At 37.9% G+C, this 21,348-nt stretch overlaps 2 protein-coding genes across 4 annotated transcripts in view; both read right to left on the bottom strand.

Annotated features, from left to right (window-relative positions):
• The window catches only part of nkx2.9 (NK2 transcription factor related, locus 9 (Drosophila)), a 45,270-nt gene that overhangs the window by 17,129 nt on the left and 6,793 nt on the right, over positions 1-21,348 (bottom strand). The window contains exons 6-7 of one of the 3 annotated variants that reach the window (XM_037796217.1): positions 15,884-16,660; positions 14,098-15,111 (exon numbers count right to left, since the gene is read on the bottom strand). The exons of 1 other annotated variant lie outside the window; for it this stretch is intronic. In XM_037796217.1, coding sequence (XP_037652145.1) covers positions 14,546-15,111; positions 15,884-16,046 — 729 coding nt within the window. In that variant the 5' untranslated portion in view covers positions 16,047-16,660 and the 3' untranslated portion in view covers positions 14,098-14,545. Of the gene's footprint in view, positions 1-14,097; positions 15,112-15,883; positions 16,661-21,348 lie in introns of those variants that run through there. One more of the 3 variants, XM_037796218.1, reaches the window with a different exon arrangement.
• On the bottom strand, positions 2,724-6,944 carry nkx2.1 (NK2 homeobox 1). Its single transcript, XM_037796216.1, has 2 exons — positions 5,830-6,944; positions 2,724-4,122 (listed from the first exon to the last, which is right to left on the bottom strand). The coding sequence occupies exons 1-2, from the start codon at positions 6,194-6,196 to the stop codon at positions 3,434-3,436; spliced, it is 1,056 nt and encodes a 351-aa protein (XP_037652144.1). The 5' UTR covers positions 6,197-6,944; the 3' UTR covers positions 2,724-3,433.

Below are 21,348 nucleotides of genomic sequence, written 5' to 3'. Positions count from 1 at the left end.
ACAGGATTTGTGGATGCTACACATGCACCCAGAAAGTGAAACTGAAGCTTATAAACAGGCGAATAAAATTCAACAGCTAGTCACTAACTCAAATATGATTACCTTGAGATTAGGCACTAATTGCTTGGGGTTGATGGAGACCAGCCCACCATAAAGCCAGGAGGACTTGGAGAGTTGCTCTGTGGGTTTCTACAAAAGAGAGCGATGAGAGCACACACGCTTCCAACAAGTCATTCTCAACAGCTACAAGCTGCACACAAAGACCACACACCGAGCCAAAGACATGGTAATGTAATCCCAAAGTTCTCACTTCTATCCAGAACAAAACCAGCTCTGCAAAATACCTAATAGAAGATAGTTTCTGATGCTGGAAAGATTTCACTTAAAAGTCTCCAATAGGGTTTTTTTGGGGGGGGGGGGGGAGATTTCCTGGTGGCCCTAAAACTGCTGCAGCCTTAAAGTGATACACGCAGATTAGAGAGAAGTTTCCTATTTTGGTGTGAAATCACATAATATTTGTGCAAAACATACTTTCTTTTGTCCTAAAATAAAAAATTAGTGTCGCCAGAGGTATTTCACTCCAATAAGAATAAATTCACATGCTTACAGGCTACAATATAATGAGCCAAAATGTGCTGCTGAGTCAACACCAAACCTCTAAAAGAGTTCTTCAAAAGAGGAATTCAAAGGTTGTATTAATACCAAAATAAGGATAACCAGCTTAGTAGGTCATATATACAATTACAACATAATATCTTATAGTTATGGGTGAAAATGCCAGACGGGATAATGAGCAATAAAAAATATTTTAAAAATCAGTGATCCCATGTAAAAGTCAGGTATTAGAAGAGAAAACAGGAGTCAGGTGCGAACAGGCGAAGAGAAGTTTCCTATTTTGGTGGGAAATCACATTTTTCTTAATAATATTTGTGCAAAACATACTTTTTTTTGTTTATAATAAAAAATTTGTGTCGCCAGAGGTATTTCACTCCAATAAGAATAAATTCACATGCTTACAGGCTTCAATATAATGAGCCAACATGTGCTGCTGAGTCAACACCAAACCTCTAAAAGAGTTATTCAAAAGAGGAATTCAAAGGTTGTATTAACAACAAAATAAGGATAAGGTCATATATAAATTTACAACATACTATCTTATAGTTATGGGTGAAAATGCCAGAAAACAGACGGGATAATGAGCAATAAAAAATATAACAATGTCATGTAAAAGGCAGGTATTAGAAGGGAAAACAGGAGTCAGGTGCGAACAGGCCTGCAGGGTTATAATGCAGCTGCATTTGATCGATTATCGACGGTACTTTTTGGACAGCAGCCTACACCTTCTATTAGCCTATTTGTAGGCATATTGCGACGTGTTATTTGGACAATAACAGACCAAACAGTTGAATAGTTAGACGATGGGTCAGCAGATTAAAGGATGTTTCTGTTCCCATTTTTAACATGAATTACTAACTCCAAAAAAAAACAATTGGTGAAATATGAAATAAAGAAGATGCAGGGCAAGAAAAGGGCACATCACCTACGGATAGCTATACGCGTTCACAATGTGCAGAAATTATAATTTATCTAAAAAATAACCATCCAGGAATCTTTAAAAATGTGCGTCGTTAAATGAAACTATTTAAGCTTTTTCTTTTGGACATTAAGACAAAAAGTACAATTTTAAAATAGATTAGTAAATATATATAAATTCAAGTTGGATTGCATCCTTTTGTTAAATTATAGCTGTGTGACAAAACAACTTAAAATCACCAGTCGTCGCTTAGCAACCACACTGTTTACTGTTAATACCTATATAGCTCTATTAGGTGGCGGGAGGATAGTCCCTAATGATTATAATAGCTTTTTATTTACAGAGCCTACAATTTAAAAAATAATAATAATAATAATAATGTGTGTGTTCATTATTGCGGCCGTTAAAAAAAACAAGTATCTAAAATACAGTCTATAATGTTTAAAGGAAATGTTTGTGCTGGTTTTGTTATTGACACCTCGGCGCACAAACAAGCCTTTTCTTTTCTCTGTTTTACCTGATTGATTATTGATAAAGCGGCTGATAGCTGCGCGCGGCCTCGTTGGGTTATTGTAGAAGAATAGCGCGCGCTGTTTGGTCAGAGATCTCATCGATAAGCTGTTCTTTGAGCTGCGCTTGTGTTTGATGTTGGGAGCCGACAGACAGACCAGACCAGACCAGACCTCACCTTTCTGACTCACACAGTCAAACACACGGAGAGAGAAAAGAAAAGAAAAGAAAAAGCGCTCCTAAAGGCTCCGTTTACTCTGCAGGGCAGCATGCTGGTGCAGAGCTGCGATAAGACTAAAGAATAAAGACTAAGAATAAAACAGAAAATAAGCTCCAGTATTTAATTATCATGTCAGAATAAGAGCCTGAGTGTTGATATAGTATTTAGTCCTGACAGTTTGCCAAAAATGAACCTTATATGGCGACACAATAAGCCCAAGAATCAATAAAGATTCCTTATAAAATAAAATAAAAACACCCATAATAGAAAACGAGCAAATAATAACAAGAATATGAAGAAAAAAATTGAGAGTGCTGCATGGGTCAGGATACTTGGTGTTGGAAATAATCGTAATAATAGACCTAATAATAATAATTTATTTTAATAATAATACATATTTACTCTAATGATTTCCCCCCCAATTCCGCATATGTTGACATATTTCACACAATAGCTGTCTTGTTTTTCCATAATTTATTAATAGGACTGTTTTTGTAGTAAGTCAAATATCTATATAAGTTACAAAGAAATAAAACGTATACAAATACCAATGAAACGACAACAAAACGGCAAATAGCGTCAAAAACTTTGTACAACAGATAGCTAAAATTCAAACCTTTTACAGAAATATACAAGCTAGATCTACTTAGGCTTACATTAAATTCTATTATAAATCAGTGTGTGTTTGTGAGGAGGTGGAGGGGGATTTAACAGCACCCATATACAGCAGTTTCACAAAACTACTGCGGCCTATATGACTGCTGATTCTTCTTTTTGTTTCAATATAATTTACATAAATAAATCCCAAGATTTCCGCAGTTTTCTGGTGAAAAGTGTTTTTTTTTTTCTCCTCCTTTCTTCCATATTAGTCACACTTCCTTCTCCAAAAAGGTGAAAATTCAAGAAGAGCTGCACCGGTTTGGTTTCTTGTTCAGATGCACATTTTACAGTAAAACTTGTCTTGAATGAAAGAAAAAAAAGTCTTTTTTTTCCCCTCCTTTCTTCCATATTAGTCACACTTCATTCCAAAAAGGTTGAAAATTCAAGAAGAGCTGGTTCTTGTTCAGATGCAACATTTTACAGTAAAACTTGTCGAGTCTTTAAAAAAAAAAAAAAAAAAAGTGTTTTTTTTTCTCTTTAAATTGTTTTTTTTAAATGAGCGCCTCTTGTCACCACGTCCTGCCGTATAACAGAGCTGAACACTGCAGGGCCGAGCCGTACTCTGCTCCGGCGGAGTTGAGGTGAGAGAGGCCGGCCACCTGGCTCTGCAGGGACGGAGGACTGGAGGAGTGAGGCGCCAAATCTGGAGAGTGGCCTGTGCTTCCCACCTGCTGGCTCTGCTGATGCTGCCCGAGCACGGAGGACGTGTTGTTGGACATGATCATGACGTTGCCTCCTTGCTGGTGGAGGGTCTGCACGGAGGAGGATGTGGGCGTGTGGCCGCTGCCTTGGCACGGCTTGCCATCCTTAACCAGCACCGGCACGGCCACCCTCCTTGGGGACTGCTGCTGCTGCTGCTGCTGGCAAGAACCGCTGTCCTGCTGCATCTGCTGCTGGGACACTTTGTCTTTCGCCTGCCTCTTCATCTTATACCGGTGGTTCTGAAACCAGATTTTCACCTGCGTCGGAGTGAGGTGGATCATACTCGCCAGGTGTTCCCTCTCCGGCGCAGACAAGTATTTCTGCTGCTTGAAGCGTCGCTCCAGCTCGTAGACCTGCGCCTGGGAGAACAGCACCCGTCGCTTTCTCCTCGGGGTGCTGGACAGAGAGCCCATGCCTTTACCCACGTCTGCCAGGGAGCTGAGGCTGCCCATGCTGCCCATGTTCATGCCCGACGATGAGCCCATGAAGCGAGAAACTGGAGGAGAAAAAAAAACATGAATTAATATACAATAAAAATGTCTCCCTGTCTCTCAGAGAATTGATTTCAAAATACTGCTGCTGGTTTACAAAGCACTAAATGGTTTAGGGCCAAAATACATTTCTGATCTTCTACTATGTTATGAACCATCCAGACCTCTCAGGTCATCTGGATCAGGTCTGCTTAGTGTCCCCAGAGTCAGAACTAAACATGCAGAATTAGCTTTTATGCACCAAATATTTGGAACAAGCTCCCAGAAAACAGCAGGACCAACTCCAACTCTGAGTTCTTATAAATCAAAGCTTAAAACTTTCCTGTTTGCTGCTGCTTCCTTTTATTAAACCAGATAATGATCTTATATACTGCACTAGAGCTTTTACTCTTGTGTGTTATATTCTATTTTGGCTTCTATCCTAGCTTTTATTTTTAGCTTGTTTTTTATTTTCTAATCTTTAATGTTTTTATGTTTTTATAACAGTTTTAATTATGTCTTAATGTTCTTTTGCACTTTGTCGCAATGTTCTTGAATGTTTATGTAAAGCACTTTGAATTGCCCTGTTGCTGAAATGTGCTCTACAAATAAAGCTGCCTTGCCTTGCCTTACAATAAAATGGCTGATTTTATTTGCAACAAGTGGTACACAAAATAATTCCGTATTTATGCTTAAAAACTCTTTTTTTTTTTTTAAATGGATGAAATGATGGGTTATAATGTAGCATCCATGCAATTACAACCCTGATATTTATTTTCATGACTCAACATAGTCTGCATTTAAAAAGCAGCTGCGTAAACAATAAAAATAAAATGCTTCCCAAAGAGGCAGGTGCTCTCTAATGCGTATCAAAGTCCATTTCATTCATAGGCTGCATTATCAAACTGTACCAACTAAATCTCTGAGCACAAAAATGCAGCAATATCTCCTGACTGACAGCAAGATTATTAATGGATTAATATGATAAAGTATTCAACATTAAATGGTGACATTTTCGGCACGAATGCTCCTTATGGTTTAGACTTTTTCCAGATGTTGCACACCGTGGATAAAATGCATGATTGATGCTATCTAATAATTACATTAAACCCTAGCTGGTGATAAATGTGTAATTACATGAAATATATTAATTATTTCTTTTTTTTATATTTTTGAGAGTTACAAGTTCTTTTAACATGGTCATGGAGCATATATATATATAATGTATATTTGTATTCTGGGGGTATCGTTCCTATGCAGAGGGTAGTTTAGTTTATTTATTGACTACACTGAGGGCGTTTTATATTTTAATTATTTATTTATTTATTGTGTTGAGTTGAATGTGCTACTTATTTTGTACTTTAATTACCTTGTGCCTTTTCTACCTTTTTTTCTTTTCTTAAAGCTGACTCGGTGTAAACTGCTCAGAATTCCAATGTACTTATTATAGGTGCAAATGGCAAATAAAACTCTTGAATCTTGAATCTTGAAATATAAACTAGATGGGCATGGAGAGTGCAACCCATGGCGCGTAATTACGCACAGGTAACAGAAACTATACGCGCTAAAATACAGTATAAAACACGATGCATGCACATTAAACATTTTCAGTATTATCTCAACACAACTCAAAGCAAAGTACAGTATAAACACTAAGCATGCACATTAAACATTTGCAGCATTGTCAACACAATTCAAAGCAAAGTGCAGGTGCAGGTGCAGTCTATACTCACTAGTGGAGAAGCGTGGGTCCGGGTTGGCTCCGTACCAGCCGGTGGTCCCGGCGCTGCCTCTCATGCCGTCCTGGTACGACGGCAGGTCGCCCATGTTGCCCAGGTTGCCGTTACAGTAGCCCCCCATGGCCGAGTGTGACAGCTGAGAAACACCTGCAGCAGTCATGTGGTAAGCCGCAGACACAGTCCCATTATGGCCCATGTGGTGCTGTTGCATCGCCGCCTGAGAGACCTGCGGCTGCCGGTACGAAGTGAGAGGTGCCCCCAAGTTGTTATTCTCCATACTTACTTTCTTATAGCTCTCCTCAAGGGGACTCAAGATATCGGAAACAGAAAAAGGAGTCGTATGCTTAGGGCTCATCGACATTGTTCTGGGGCTGGAGAGGGGAGAAATTAGAAGGCAAGGCAATCTCTCCTTCTCTTTTTTTTTTTTTTTTTTTTTTTTTTTTGGCCAAAGCCCCTCTGGTTCCTGTTGTCTCTCAACGTCGATCCTGGTAGATGAACACGTAGGAGAGAGCGCCTCAAGTCCGCCTTAATTGGATTGAGTGGGAGCTCGGTGCTGGCTTTGGTTTGTTTTAGCTGGGTGCCAGGTTTAAGGCTACCATCAGAGGCGGGGCATCAGGCAACAATACCAAACAGCTCTAGCCTCCTTTTCTCAGAGCGTAATTTCACTTACAAGACATGTGCTCCCCTCCCACTAACAATAACAGAAGCGCTGTTGCATGATCATAAATGCTCGTCCCGGTGCTCCTGCAGCTCCTGCAGCTGCTGCTGCTGCGTTTGGAGTTGGTGACTTGTTGCTGTCGCTGATAAACACACCGCTGCACCTTGTGGACCGCACTGACCAACAATACACTTTATTAACTGTAGTGATGTTTACGAGGGCCTCTTGATGAAAGGAGGCCTATATGGACTTGAGAGTTGGAGAACCACTCCTCAGTTGAACTACTGACTTTTAATGGCCATGAGAGGCCTCCAGTGATTGCAGGATTGTTTGTGTTATGCCTTATCGTACTCAGACATGCAAAAGTGCACTTGCAGGGGAGGGAAATTGACTGATACTGATAAGTAAATAAATACACATCCGCGTGTTAAGTGGCTGCGTAAATGATTAACCCCCCTCTCGTTTTTTTTCTTTTGATATCATTGGACGCAAGCAGCGTGTTACCTAAATTCAGATGCACACACACTCGTGGAAAAGACTCAGTAATAAAAAAACAAAAAAAACGAAAACAAAATAGAGTCTGGAGCAGGAGAGGCTCTCATGTGAAGTTAACTGCGTTCAAGTACTCTCCTGCAGCACAACGCCAGGTAGCCCTCAGTAGCATCTTGCCTTAATGCTCAAGGAGACATAACAGTTTAACTCAATCATATCTCATTTCTAAAATTTTACGCGTGAAGCACAAGAAAAGATTTTTGTCTTCATCCAACCAGATTTGAAGTCGAGAAATGGGGCTCATGTGCGCATTGCGTCAGAGACAAAGTCCATTTTTACGCAAAGATTTTAGGTGACTTTTTTCACCACAAAATAAGGAATTTAAACATTTTTAAACCAAAAATGTGTAAATGACTCTATAATATGTTATTATTATTATTACTATTATTATTATTATTATTATTTATTTTTTTGTATTTATTTATAATATTTTAATATTTATTGGAATGCTAATCTAGTCCATTACCACAAGTTTTTCCCCCTTTTTCAAGATGTGAGTATAAGCTTATTTTAATAATGAGTAATAGCATATCATTTAACATGTTTGTCAATATTTCAATGTAAAGCAGTATAGCTTAAAGTATAAATCATTATTCGGCTACCAGTTTATCCTGTCTGCTGCTTTTTAGGTACAAAATAATTAACATTAACTTTAACGACATTAGAAAAATAAGCAGTGAAGAATTAAAATTGATACCTAACTTACACAATCTGAGGCTGTCAGGATCACACCGGAACTGAACCTAATGTAAAAAAAAAAAATAATAAACTAAATATGATTATTGATAGATTTGGGTTTAGTAAAGGTCTTGCCGGCAGGTCTCTACAGTCAGTCTTGCAGCAGCAGCAGCAGCAGCAGCTCCTAACAGAAGAAGTCTGCGCCTGCAGGTTTGAGCCAATATCTCCTTATAGGAATTAAAGAAACACAGCGTCTTCTGGTGGCAGACATAATAATGTGTAATATTTGTGATCAGTTTTATTCCACCATGACTGTAAACCTTTGTTCCTTGTTTGATTTCTAAAATAAAAAACTGTATTTTTTTAATTAATTCTATTGCTTTTTTTTTTTTTCAAATTAATGCTGTTGCACCATCAGCAACAAGCTGTCAAACTGCAGCCAGACTCAGCAGCAGAGTAAAGTCACATTAACTGCACTGACATGCAGATCAGTGACAGTTTGTCACGCTTTTCACCAGCACGGTTCTGTATTTTACCTGCTTCTGGCTGCAGATCTCACGGCTACTGCCTACATGTTATAGCAGGATCATCTGAATATAGAGGTCCAATTTAAAGACATATCACAACAACCCATATATCCTTACACTCATCTTTAATGAAGCAATATTATCATATAGTCCGAGGCTAAATATTACAGTTAAAATAAATTGTCTGGATGATAGCCGAGGTGCAGGCGCAGAAATTCGCAGGCCATATAATCGCAGCAATTAAAATTACAGCATGTTTCTGCATCCAAAAGGTAGATCTCGCTCATGGCTGCCTTAATTACGGAATTTCGCAAGACATTCTTAATCATCTAAATCAGTACCTTTCCCCTGTTCTGGCACACGGCTATTACGGCCAATTAGCGGTAATTAGTCCAAATGTTCCGGCTAATTCCTCAGAATAATGAGGAGACTTTGAAGTGGCGGGTATATGAGGCTGCAGCGAGCTTTTGTTATCGAGGCTCCATCGGTGCTGTTTTATGAACTGATTGGGGAGGCTAGAACCCAGGGGACAACTTCAGACTGGGAAACACGAGTTTGTGCAATGAAAACTAAAACTAAAGTTACTTACTGTTAGTATTTAGGCAAAAAAACACATTAATAGTTTCTTATAAAAAGGTAAAACAATAATAGTTTCTCATATAAAAAGGTAAAACAATAATAGTTTCTCATATAAAGGTAAAACAATAATAGTTTCTCATAAAAAGGTAAAACAATAATAGTTTCTCATATAAAGGTAAAACACTAATAGTTTCTCATAAAAAGGTAAAACAATAATAGTTTCTCATATAAAGGTAAAACAATAATAGCTTCTCATAAAAAGGTAAAACAATAATAGTTTCTCATAAAAAGGTAAAATAATAATAGTTTCTCATAAAAAGGTAAAACAATAATAGTTTCTTATAAAAAAGGTACACCGCAAATGTTTATGTCCACATGGAAATGTCACAGGGAAAGCTACAGCTACACTGGAGAGCGAAATTATCATTATATGCTCCTCGATAATGAAAAAAAAAATCTACCCCTCAAGTGTGAAAATTTCACTTTAAACCCACCAATGAGCCACAAATTGAACTCAGAAAGCCAGATGAAAAATATCTGCACACGTATCTCCATTGCACACATCTTTATGGTATGATATATAAAACAAATTATAGATTTAAGTATGTTACATTTTGGCTATTTTGCATTCAAAAACTATATAACACTTGATGTCTACTTAATATAAATAGTTTTGCTAAATATACCTGCAAGCCTGCATGGTATCCTGCACCCGAAAACAAACCCTATTACATCTCATTTTAATAGATTAAAATGTAATAATGGTGCCTCTTGCTCTGACAGTGTTGGTTTCCCATACAATTTTTTTTACTTAAAACTTTTTCTGACCTTTTCCTTTTTTCCTCATGTGACAACTCTTACAACTACACCAGGAAATGAACTGCGGGTAAAACAAAAAGGGAAAAAAAGAAAGAAAAGCTTCACCATCACATATAGGCCTTAATTTCTCTGTTTGAAATGTGGACTACAGGGTCAGATTGATTAGCCTATTAATAATCTATCAGTTATCCCATAATAGGCTAATAAACCATCGGTTTTCCAATAAGCTCACATTATAAATGGGTGAAATGTGAAGATTTATGGTGCAGATATTTAAAAATATATACATTTTCAGCTGTTTCTCAGCAAACTGTACATCATAAAGGGGAAAAAAGAACTGGACTCACTAGACTTGAGAGCAAATACTGACGCATGACGTCACGCCAAGCAGCCTCACGTCACTACGGGTGGCCATCTTTCTGCGTCCAATCAGCAGCAGCATAGTAGTATGGAGGTCAGGGTTCAAAGAGCAGCTATAAAGTATGGTGGGATGTTTTTTTTGTAGTGAAGCACGACCCCTAGTGGATCACCGGCTGTCTTCATCCAAAGAACTACAACACACCGTTTGGTCTCATTTACTGCAGGAAGAGAGACATGATTCAGTGTGTTAGTGCGCCATCTATTGGAAACCTGATCACATTAAAGCATCTGAAGATAAGAAAGATGTCAGCATGTCAATTAACAGCTTAAATATTAGATTTCTGAAAGCTGTAGGCTAACAAATACATTTTATATATCATATTATATTTGATATTCTATGTTATATCTCTGCATTAATCTATATATTATAGTAGCCTATATAATACATTTCACCTTATATCTCATACTATATTGTTCTGCATTTTATGTTACACTGTTTTATTACATTATATACTATATTATATGTCTACTATATTTTTATATTAGTAGATGAACATTAACTCTCACATTATATGAGTCTGGTATACGATGTTGCTGACTTTGCTGCTACTAACACACCAGTGTCACTTTTGCCTTTTACTTTTGACTTTAATTGCTCTAGTATAGTTTCTGTTTTTACTTTTATTCTTATTTTAGTTGTATATACCTCTTATTATTTATCTATATCCTAGTGCTATGGTTAGAGGACTGTAACTTTACAAATGAGAGGTATTTTGTATATGTAGACTAACTATGTTTTGATTCCATTAAAGCCATTCATCATTTTCAAATTTAAACCCTGTATTAGCTACAACTACGGTCTGACCTTTGACCTTTGAAAACATAAACAAAAACTCCCAAAGTTCTTAACAGACGCCATCTTCATTTAAAAGCAACTAAATGCGTTTCCCATTCCCCCAAAATGTGTGATGTTACACAGCCTGAGTTGAGACTGAACAACAGATAATGTATTATATCTACACCTTTAACTTTATTGTTAAATACTAGTTACTTCTGGGGAACAAAGGAGCGTTTTTGCCATTAAAGGATACTCAATTAGGTCACTGATGTATGTAGCAGTTAACATATTCATAGATTTTGGATTTTGTCAATGAGACAGAAGAAGTTCATTAGCTTTTAAGACATTTTAACGAGGCGATTGAACTTTTTTTGTAGAAAAAAACCACAGCAGAGGTTCCCAACCTCGGAGCACATTTTGTTCCATTTATCATATTGAAGAGTTGCAAGGAAATGCTGCAAACAATGCTTACTTAACAGAATAGACGGCTATATATTTGTTCATCTTCATACAAAATCTATCACATCTTAACTATGTTAACACCAGTTGCACCATTAAACAGCTGTCCATCGTATACTTTAGCTTCATTGAGCTGCAGCAGTCAAATCAAAACAGTTGTATTCTGACTCTGTGTCTACAATATTGTTGTAAAAAATATCGTGGTATCGTACCGGTATTTAGTACCGTATACATACCGATACTAAATATGTGAAATATTAAACGTCTCAATACTAATTTTCTACAGTATCGATACACGGGTAGCAGCTAAAATTAGATGCTTTCACTGTTGTGTCAATTTTTCCCCAAACTATTGAAGACGGTATTGAATATCGATATTATTCAGGGTATTATATCGAAGTTCGAAATTCCAGTATTGTGACAACACTAGTCTATAAAGTCAACCATGTCCTCTCTTCACCTGCAACACGACTCAGTAAATCAAACTTAACTCTATAACTTCAAAATAGTGCAGAGCTCACTCATACAGGCTTCTTACACAAGTTAATAAGATACTTATTTAGTAGTCGGTGTTGTACATCATATAATCAACAAGCCTAAAAGCTGCAGTAGTTCTTCAAATAACGCAAATACCAAATAATTTTATGGCTGCAACTAACGATTATTTTCACTGTGGATTAATCTGTTGATTATTTTCTCGATTAATGTCTTGTTTTGGCCACAACTCAAAGATATTCAGTTTACTGTCACTGAAGAGTAAAGACACCAGAAAATATTCACATTTAAGAAGCTGGAATCAGAGAATTTTGACTTAAAGTTCTTTAAAAAATTACTCAAACCGATTAATCGATTATCAAAATAGTTGGTGATTAATTTAATAGTTCACAACTAATCAATTAATCATTGCAGCTCTAAATGACTGCAGGCTGAATAAACTAAAATAATCTTCCTTTTGAAACATCTTTTCTTGAAGTTGCATATAAAATTGTAACTAAATCCTAACTTTTCTATTTCTAAAAGAGCCAATAATCAGGATGTGATGCACAATGTCACCACAGGACAAAAATGTTTGACAAGTAACCAGTTTTTGAGTATATAAACTGTAATATTTTGTATACTGCACGTTTTTAGATAATCATACTGTGTGCAAACAGACTAACTATAATGAAGATGTCAAAGGCTAATATTTGGGAAACCTTTAGAGTTTGATATCTAACAGAATAAAGCTTGCCAATAAATGATCTGTGCTAAAAATTTGAGAAATACAATCAGTCGCTTTAACTCTGGGGATCAACAAGGTCTAATATGCATTAAATGTTATCTGCAACAACTTAGGAAATCTCCTCCTGTGGCCCAGTTTATATGGACCTTATAACTTTCCTAAACGGGCCCCTGGGACCGACCAGTGAGTAAAACTATAGGATGGGCAGGCTAATACAAACCCGTCCTTTTCAGACAATTCCTCTGACCAACTTAAAAAACCAATGGCAACCTCTAAAAGCCTGTCTTTGTCACCCTTAAACCCCAAGATGCTCTAAAACACCATTGTGCAGTTAAACCTCATAAATTTGTCGCAGGGACTGATTAAACATCACGGGAATTGAAACACTAAAGATTTTGTCTCGGTCCCTTTTGGACAGGGGACAATGGTCCATTCACGGGGAGACACGCAGACAAAAAGAGTGTTTAAGGGGAGATGCAGCGAGCTGAGGGGTTCGGCCAGTCCCCTCCATATGTGATACAAGGTGGCCCCGGCGAGGGGGACAAAGGACCAGGTGACAGGGACGATGGGCTGCAGGGTCACAGGACGAGCAAACAACATTATAGGGGGCGTGAAAGCAGAAGACCCCCCTCGGCACTGATGAAATACTGACATGATTTTAAACACCGAGGCAGATTTTTCACCGTGGAACATTTAAATGAGATGACGGATAATTTAAAAAGTATTTTTAACTTTGAAAATATGGTCAACAAGCAGCTTTTCTCTAAATCTGAGCTCACTTGAGGTAATTTCACTATTGAGCACAAATATGAAGACTTAATAGCGCTGTAAAATCTGCTGTCTTTTAATAATCAGACAAAAAAACAATAAAAACTGTTCTTTTTCTTGCATATTTCTGGCTATAAAACACCTATTGCTCCTCAACTGCACCTGTTCAGTTATCGAGTACAATATTGAGGATTAAAGCTTCAACAAAGTTGATCCTCCTCCTTTAATTCAGAGCCTGTCGTCCCCTTAAAAAAATCATTCATATCTTCTTCAAACCTACAGTACACAAACCAGGATCTCCACATAAAGCCGTATTTATCCCACTTGCCTCAGAATAACAAAAGTGAATTGTATAAAAGTGAAAAGCAGCCCAGACGACAACAGGGTGCTGCGGTGAAAGAGGCTCTAATGTTTACAGGGTATTCTTATGCTTAACCAAATCCAGGCCTTTCTAGGAGTGATGTTTGCTCAGCTTTTGGGTGCATAATTAGTTTTTTTTACATTATAAAAGCCTCCGGGCTCCTGTCATGACCTGCTACATATTTTACATTCTACAAATTAAATATATTTTACTGATTAAATTATGATTTTAAAAGCATTGAACACTTAGAGCTTTAATTGAATATATTTTGGAGATGTTAAAAACGAAGAAACATGAAAAGCTAAACTTAAAAATAAGAAAAAAAACTAAAATTGATTTTTTAAAGATTTGTTTGTGCAACTGTTTTGTTTTCAGAATTGGATACACTTTTTGGGGGCTAAAACATGAAAAATAAAGTACATTACACAGTAAAACTTATCATACAAAATATGAGAAACTTTTTATTAATAATTTCGTTCACAAAAAGAAACATTTTAAACATTAAAAACCTTTAAAGAAAGTCTCCTTAAAGACAAAAAATAACATTATATTTTCCTTCAAACATTCAGGCTTCTCTTCTATCACCGCCTAAAGCCTACTGCAACTTATTTGTCTTCAACAAAAGTTATTTATACAAATATTATGTTTCAACAGTTTCACATACAAATACATTATCTCACCGGATAATTAAAAAATCTACACCAGTAAGCCTCGTATGAGAAAATATTATCAGCATTTAAAAAAAATAGTAAAATATCAAAATAAAATGTGCAAAATATCCTTCGTTCTATATGAAAATCTATATGTTTAATTGCTCGAAAATTTGCATTCAGAAAACATTTGATGCAATTTCTAAATGAGTTTGTGCGTTGAAATGAGGCCTTCACTTTCACTTGAAGGAGTTAAAGTGGAGCGAGTCGCTCCAAAAGTCTCTCCAGGCGAGTCTGGAGGCCGGAAAGTGCTGGTGGTACCGCGGAGGAAGAGCGACGTGGGACGGGTGCTGAAGAGACGGGTAGGCCAGGGGGAAGTGGACCGCTGGAGAAGAAGGATGTAAACATCCAGCTTTCTCCGTGTCAAGTAAGCAGGTGTGATAAGGTTTCCCATCCCGGACCAGGATAGGAACGACGACTCTGCGTAGCATTGGAGGCTGCGGTATCTCCAGGTCCTGCAGCGCTCCCTCTGCCCGGCCTCTCTTCATCTTGTAGCGGTGGTTCTGGAACCAGATCTTCACCTGGGTCGGGGTCAGGCTGAGGAGCCGAGCCAGCTGCTCCCTCTCCGGGCCGGACAGGTAGCGCTGCTGGCGGAAGCGCCTCTCCAGCTCCAGGGTCTGGGCCTTGGAGAACAGGACCCGGCGCTTCTTGCTCTTCTTCTTGCTCTTGTCGGGCTCCGAGTCCAGAGACGAGTCATCCGGCTTGGTGGAGTCCGGGGAGGCCTCGAGGCTACCTTCGTCAGAGGCTGCAGCAATAAATGATGCAGGTTAGTCCAAATTCACACAGAAATAAGGTGAAATTACGCATTTTTTTAGCCTCTCCACAGGACGTCATACATCCATCTATACATCCATCAATCCATCCATCCAGCTATCCATCTATCTATCTATCTATTTATCTATCTATCTATCTATCTATCTATCTATCTATCCATCCATCCATCCAGCTATCCATCTATCTATCTATCTATCTATTTATCTATCCACCTATCTATCTATCTATGTATTCCTAATAATTTCAATATAAAGCTTTCAAAGCTTTAAATAAATAAATAAAGCTTTTAAAATAAAAACATTCCATGCGCATATTAGCCATACTTGTATATCTATCCATATCTTACTATCTAGATAAAGGTTCCTTATGAAAAAAAAGCTACAAGCTGTTAAAATACAAAATATATATTTCTAGATTAGGATAGAGATATGTGAAATTCAACAATGTGCACTGCTTATGTGAATTGGTTAAAAAAAACATACCATAACCATACCATAACATACCATAAACACTACCATGAACAAATTTAACAATCAAATAATTGCATTAATTGATGTATAAGCTCCCATGTTCTCTGTTATATTTCTATGTTGTGGAAAGACTTTTCATTACTAAAGGTAGTGCTTTTGTTGATGTAGGATAGTTGTTAGTTTACTGTATCCCTTATGAAGTGGAAAAGTATTTGTATTGTACAAGAGATGTTACTTTGCTATATTAATTTATGTTTATCTGTATGTACTCACATATGCAAGGGCTCCGGTCGCAGTCCATCCAGGAGCTGTAAGGAGAGCTGGAGGAGCAGGAGGAGGAGTAGAGATGAGAGGACCGCGGCCCAGCCTCCGCATCCTGCTCAGGCAGATCCAGGATGCTCCTGACGGAAAAACTGAACTTGGTCGGGGCAGCCATCGCGTCCGTGTGCGCAATCCTGAGTTTGTTTTGCGTAGGAAGTAAGTTTATCCAAGAAGGAGAAGAAAAAAAAAACGCAGCGGATGCTCTCCACTTTACGCGCTGTCCAAACAGCAGCTCGAAAAGCAGAGTGTGTGTGTGCTGGGTTCAGTGTTTACACAAACAGCACTCCATAAGCTGCAAACACAAGCTTATAAAGCCTCCTCCTACCGCAGAGTACCTGAATGGCTGGAGTAGGTGCGGGACAAGAAATCCTTCAACAATGAGCGAAGGAAACACTCGTCATCATTACAGATTCGTCCCGTATCGTCAAACTGAGGAACAGATAATGGTGATTGTTGGAGCTGAATCACGTCTTGGGTGGCAAACTGACAACAGAGCTCGTCCCATCATCACACTCCCTCCTCCTCCTCCTCCTCCTCCTCCTCCTCCTCCTCCTCCTCCTCCTCCTTGTCCTCGCCCAAACAACGTGTCCAACATTTGCATACAAAGTGAGCAATTAGCGTGATGTCCTTGCGAGTTGGTTTAACTAATACGGCCATTAGAGGCGCATTAATTGCAGGCTGGAGAAGTTGTTGACGTTTATGGATGGTGGAGGAAATGTGTCCGGAATGCTGCAAACAGGAAATTCTTTCTTTTTTGAGTTTTCTGGATGATTTATGATGATGGGACACATTTTAAAAATGGCAAACTTTAACATTACATGTTTAAGGTTTTAAGGCTATTAAGCAGAGATAAATGCTTATTAATGTATTTATCAACAGCTATAACTCCTCCTGTGGGCACCCCTAAGTGGGGGCTGCTGTATAAACACAACAAATAAGTAAATAAAAAGATAATATATGATATTATAGTAAAACACAGATGTGACAATATAAAATATGTCTTATTAGGAGAAGTTATAATTGTACTTCTTTTGTTAAATGCGTAATTAAATGTAAAAAAAAAGAAGAAGAAGGGTGTTAAAGCAAAGTGAGGCTTCTAAGCAAAGATAAGTGCTTATTAATGTATTTATCAACAGCTATAACTCCTCCCATGGGCACCCCTAAGTGGGGGCTGCTGCATAAAAACAACAAATAAGTAAATAAAAAGATAATATATGATATTATAGTAAAACATGATGTGACAATACAAAATATGTCTTAATAGGAGAAGTTATAATTATACTTAATTTATTAAATGCGTATTAAAATGTAAAAAAAAGAAGGGTGTTAAAGCAAAGTGAGGCTTCTAAACAGAGATACATGCTTATTAATTTATTTATCAACAGCTATAACTCCTCCTGTGGGCACCCCTAAGTGGGGGCTGCTGCATAAACACAACAAATAAGTAAATAAAAAGATAATATATGATATTATAGTAAAACAATGAGACAATACAAAATATGTCGTAATAGGAGAAGTTATAATTGTACTTCATTTGTTAAATATAAAATGTATTTTTTTTACATTTAAAGCAAAGTGTTACAAAAAACATAATAAAATTGTATTGTAGATGCAAATTAATTGTACAATAAATACTTTTTATGCCTAATTTAAATCTCCAAACATGCCTGATTCAGCTTCTGACTCATTGTGAGTGACTGATGACTGATTTTATTAATTGGTAATCAAGATAAATGATCGATGTTTCACAGAACTTAAAAGGGGAATTTCTAATTTGTTATTTTTCTTGATTTTTATCTCTTTAATTTGATATTTAAACCTTTAAAATGTCCTCATATTAAAGCGCTCCGATCATTCTCTATCTGATCTGACGCCTACAGGCTGATGTCTGGGCTCTTTTTGTGGCTCCACACATATAAAACGCATTAAATGCAAAGCGTGAATCCAGCCTTATGTCCCCCCCCCCAGTATGTGATACTGATATCGGCCCTCATCCACTTCAGCGAGGCGCATGAAGGCGCATGAAGCCGGGCAGCAGAGTGCTGGAGGCGGAGGACAGGCCTCCCCAGTCGTCCTGGGTGGTCGGACGACAGGGAACACAAATACATGCCAACCAGAGGAGGGGAACAAAAGGGGAAAATGTAGCCCCGCGTCCGAGACCCGTTGGAAGCATTTGTTCCAGTCAAGATTTTGCATTTGTTCAGTCCCGCAATAATGCCTGATTGACGCCCCGGCACAATGTCCTTTAAGTTAGCAGGATAAATCCGAGCTTGTTCCGTGTTGTCATGGTTTTGAATGGAGCTGAATGGGATCTGGGACACTATCTACTGCTCCGCGTCTACTGCCGCCAAGTCTATAGTCAGGAGCAATATTACATCTGTGATTCAGGACGAATTAAACTCCTTTTAGATTTTCACAGTTCAACAAAGTCGGTGACCTGTATTATCAACACTAAATGCTCCGGAATCAACATTTATCTCCTGTTTTTACGCACATTACGCACAAGAGTATCCTCAGAAAACAAACACTACAAAACAACTTTAAGATAACATTTGATATAAGTAAAAACGGAGAGGACTGACTTCCTCTTCTAGCATCATGTCTGTGTACACAGCAGCCTCCCAGAGGTTGACAAACAGCGGATTACAGTAGCGCAGGTTTGCTGGAGTGGGTAGTTTACAGAGGGCACTCGATTGGAGAGCAAAAACACGCAAAGGCAAAGAGAAGTCATGTCCAAAGAGCGGGAATTTCTCTGTCCACAATGACCCAGCAGCCACTTAATCTATTTAACACCCGCAGGCTTCAGCCAGAGAGGGTCCTCTGCTGCTCCCAAGAGCTCTCCACTGCCAAATATTTACTCTGTTGTTCAGCTCTCCATTCCCAATCCCTTCCTCAGCCAAATGGAGATTCTCCTCACATGGTTCTGGATTAAGCAGCTGAACTGACACTTTTAACATTTCACACCTCAATGAATATTTTGCAGATTGATCAACCACAAACATGTAACTCAACACTGAACCATATAAAATGATTTTCTCCAGAGTTGAAATTATATACAAAATCCTAGTTATTTAAGTCTCCTTTCACTCTAAAATGTGTTTTTACTTATTTAAAATGTAAAAAGTAAAAAAGGTTACTTCACTTGGCTGTCAGAGCTTCACTGTGCAGGATGATGTATGGACAGACTTTGACACTTGAAGGTTGTTTTCTGCTATCTTTGCTCACCTTAAATCAGAGTTTAAGACGGATATGTACATGTATGACTTTGTGACATTACAACTAACCTGAAAGCCAATCATGGTCCAATAAGTAACTTATACAATCGGGATGAGGAGACTTGAAAATCTCCAGTGCAAACACACTGAGAATGGATTTTTCCGTGAAGTAGGAGACAGCGTGTGTCTAGAAGTTAAACTTTAAAACGAAAAAATATTTGCGTATTCATTCATGGAGAGGGACTAGATGTAATTTTAAGAATTTGAACAATGTAATTGAAAAAAAAAAACTCCACACACCCAGATTTCTTTCATTTTACAAACTTGTTGCCTCCGGCCTCAACAGACGATAACTTGCCTCAAGTGACACTTTAAACTTTGACACTTAAGGCAGTCTGACTTCATGCAGCTCCCTCTGGAGCCACAAAAGGCTTTATACAGCTTTTTGTTCACATTTGCAGTCGTACTCCCGAACACCTTGGTTGAGTTCTCCTTTAAGTCCAGTAAACAAAGTATTGCAATAGTCTAGCCGTGAAGATATAAAAGTGTGAATATCTTCTTTTATTCTGACTTTGCTTAGCTGATTTTATTTTGAGGAACTTAACTTGACTCAACTTGAGTTTTGAAAAGCGCTGTATAAATATATCTTTACATAATTTACATTCTTTAATCCGATAGCTCATCTAAGTCACTGTCCACTAACCAAACACACACACACGTTGCCATCATGTCGCCACAATGTCCTCTACTTCACTGGTTCCCAACCTAGGGGTCCCCGACCCCCACTATGGGTCGGCAAAGCCCCACGGGGGTCGCAAGGCCTTCTTGATTTTAAGGGGTGTAAAACAACCTTTGTTAAAAATATAGAGTTGGCCTATATCTCAGCATTTCATTAATTTCTGTGAAGAAAACTAAATAAAATTGTTGTTTTAAAAGTTTGGATTATTATTTCAGATATAAACAGGATAAGGTCACTGTGAAGAGCTGAACACAAGCTATATCCACAGAGCCTTCCCTCTCTGCTAAACAGCCTCATCCTGTATTTGAAAAGTACGCAGTTAAAACAACCAAAGAGCTAATAAAAGAATGGCAAAGCGTCAGGGAGAAAAAGAAGCCTATTAAGTAAGAATGACTGTTAAAAATTTTTAAAAAAATACATAATACAGAAGAATTGTATTAAAAGTAGCTAAAAATAAAAACAAATCGCTTGTTTAAACAAACTTCCTGCAGTTATTGTGTTCACTATTTGGGTCAATTGTACAGTTCATCAGTTGTTTTGTACCATTATTGTTATACATTGAATATAATATGAAATATCCATAAAATATGTCACTTAGTCAGAGGTCGTCAGTTTACTCAATGATAGAAAAGGGGTCCCCATAAGGGAAAAAGTTCAGAACCATTGCTCTACTTTACTTTTGTTGTCCAGTTTTAAACACTATAGGGGCTCAAATTGTGAGCTTGCAGTTTATGAGACAACCAAACACAAAGCTGAAGCCCAGGATGTTTATCTGATCTCAGTCTGACTGATTATCTGTCACCTAAACACCCACAATGACCCCTCTGTTACTCCTCTTAGCAGTAGTTATGGTAGCTCAGTGTAGCATGATGCTCCAGCAGCTGCACCTGCCGCTGGTGTCCTCTCCCGTCTCCCAGTCCTGTAAATACCATTAGCATTCTGGAGAGGGGCTAACGGGGGATAATTACTGGGCAGCCACATCACTCTCTATATGCAGTAAACTGGGGTCTGGTGACGCTGCTTGATCATGTAGCAGCTGTGTGTGCTGCTTAGTGAAAGTGTGTCAAAAAAAAGTCAGGTTTGTTTATACGGTGCTTTAAGACAAAAAAGTAAGTGTGTGCCAACAGGATTTACACAAAAGGAGTCACAAAGGAGGGAAAAGTGGGACATCAACAGGAAAGCTCTGACATTATAGAAATAAAGTATGTTTATAAGTAGGAATTAAGTGCAAAGGCACTTAAAACAACATGTCACACACTGGGAAAAGACCATTAATATCACCAATTTTCAAGGAAATAGTAAATAATATAAGATATTTTGAGTCTTAGGGAAATGTATTTCAGATCAGTTTAACAAAAATAAATCACATTTTTAAATGTTTAAGTATTGAATTGAAGAGAGGAAAATCAAGAAGAATAAACTGACTTGAGGTTTTGTGCATGCAACATGATGAATTACGGATA

This window comes from Sebastes umbrosus, chromosome 16 (genome assembly GCF_015220745.1).
Source record: "Sebastes umbrosus isolate fSebUmb1 chromosome 16, fSebUmb1.pri, whole genome shotgun sequence".
NCBI classification, from domain to species: domain Eukaryota; kingdom Metazoa; phylum Chordata; class Actinopteri; order Perciformes; family Sebastidae; genus Sebastes; species Sebastes umbrosus.
The sequence above is the reverse complement of the archived record's forward strand: the minus strand, read 5'-3'. Positions and strand labels throughout refer to the sequence as shown.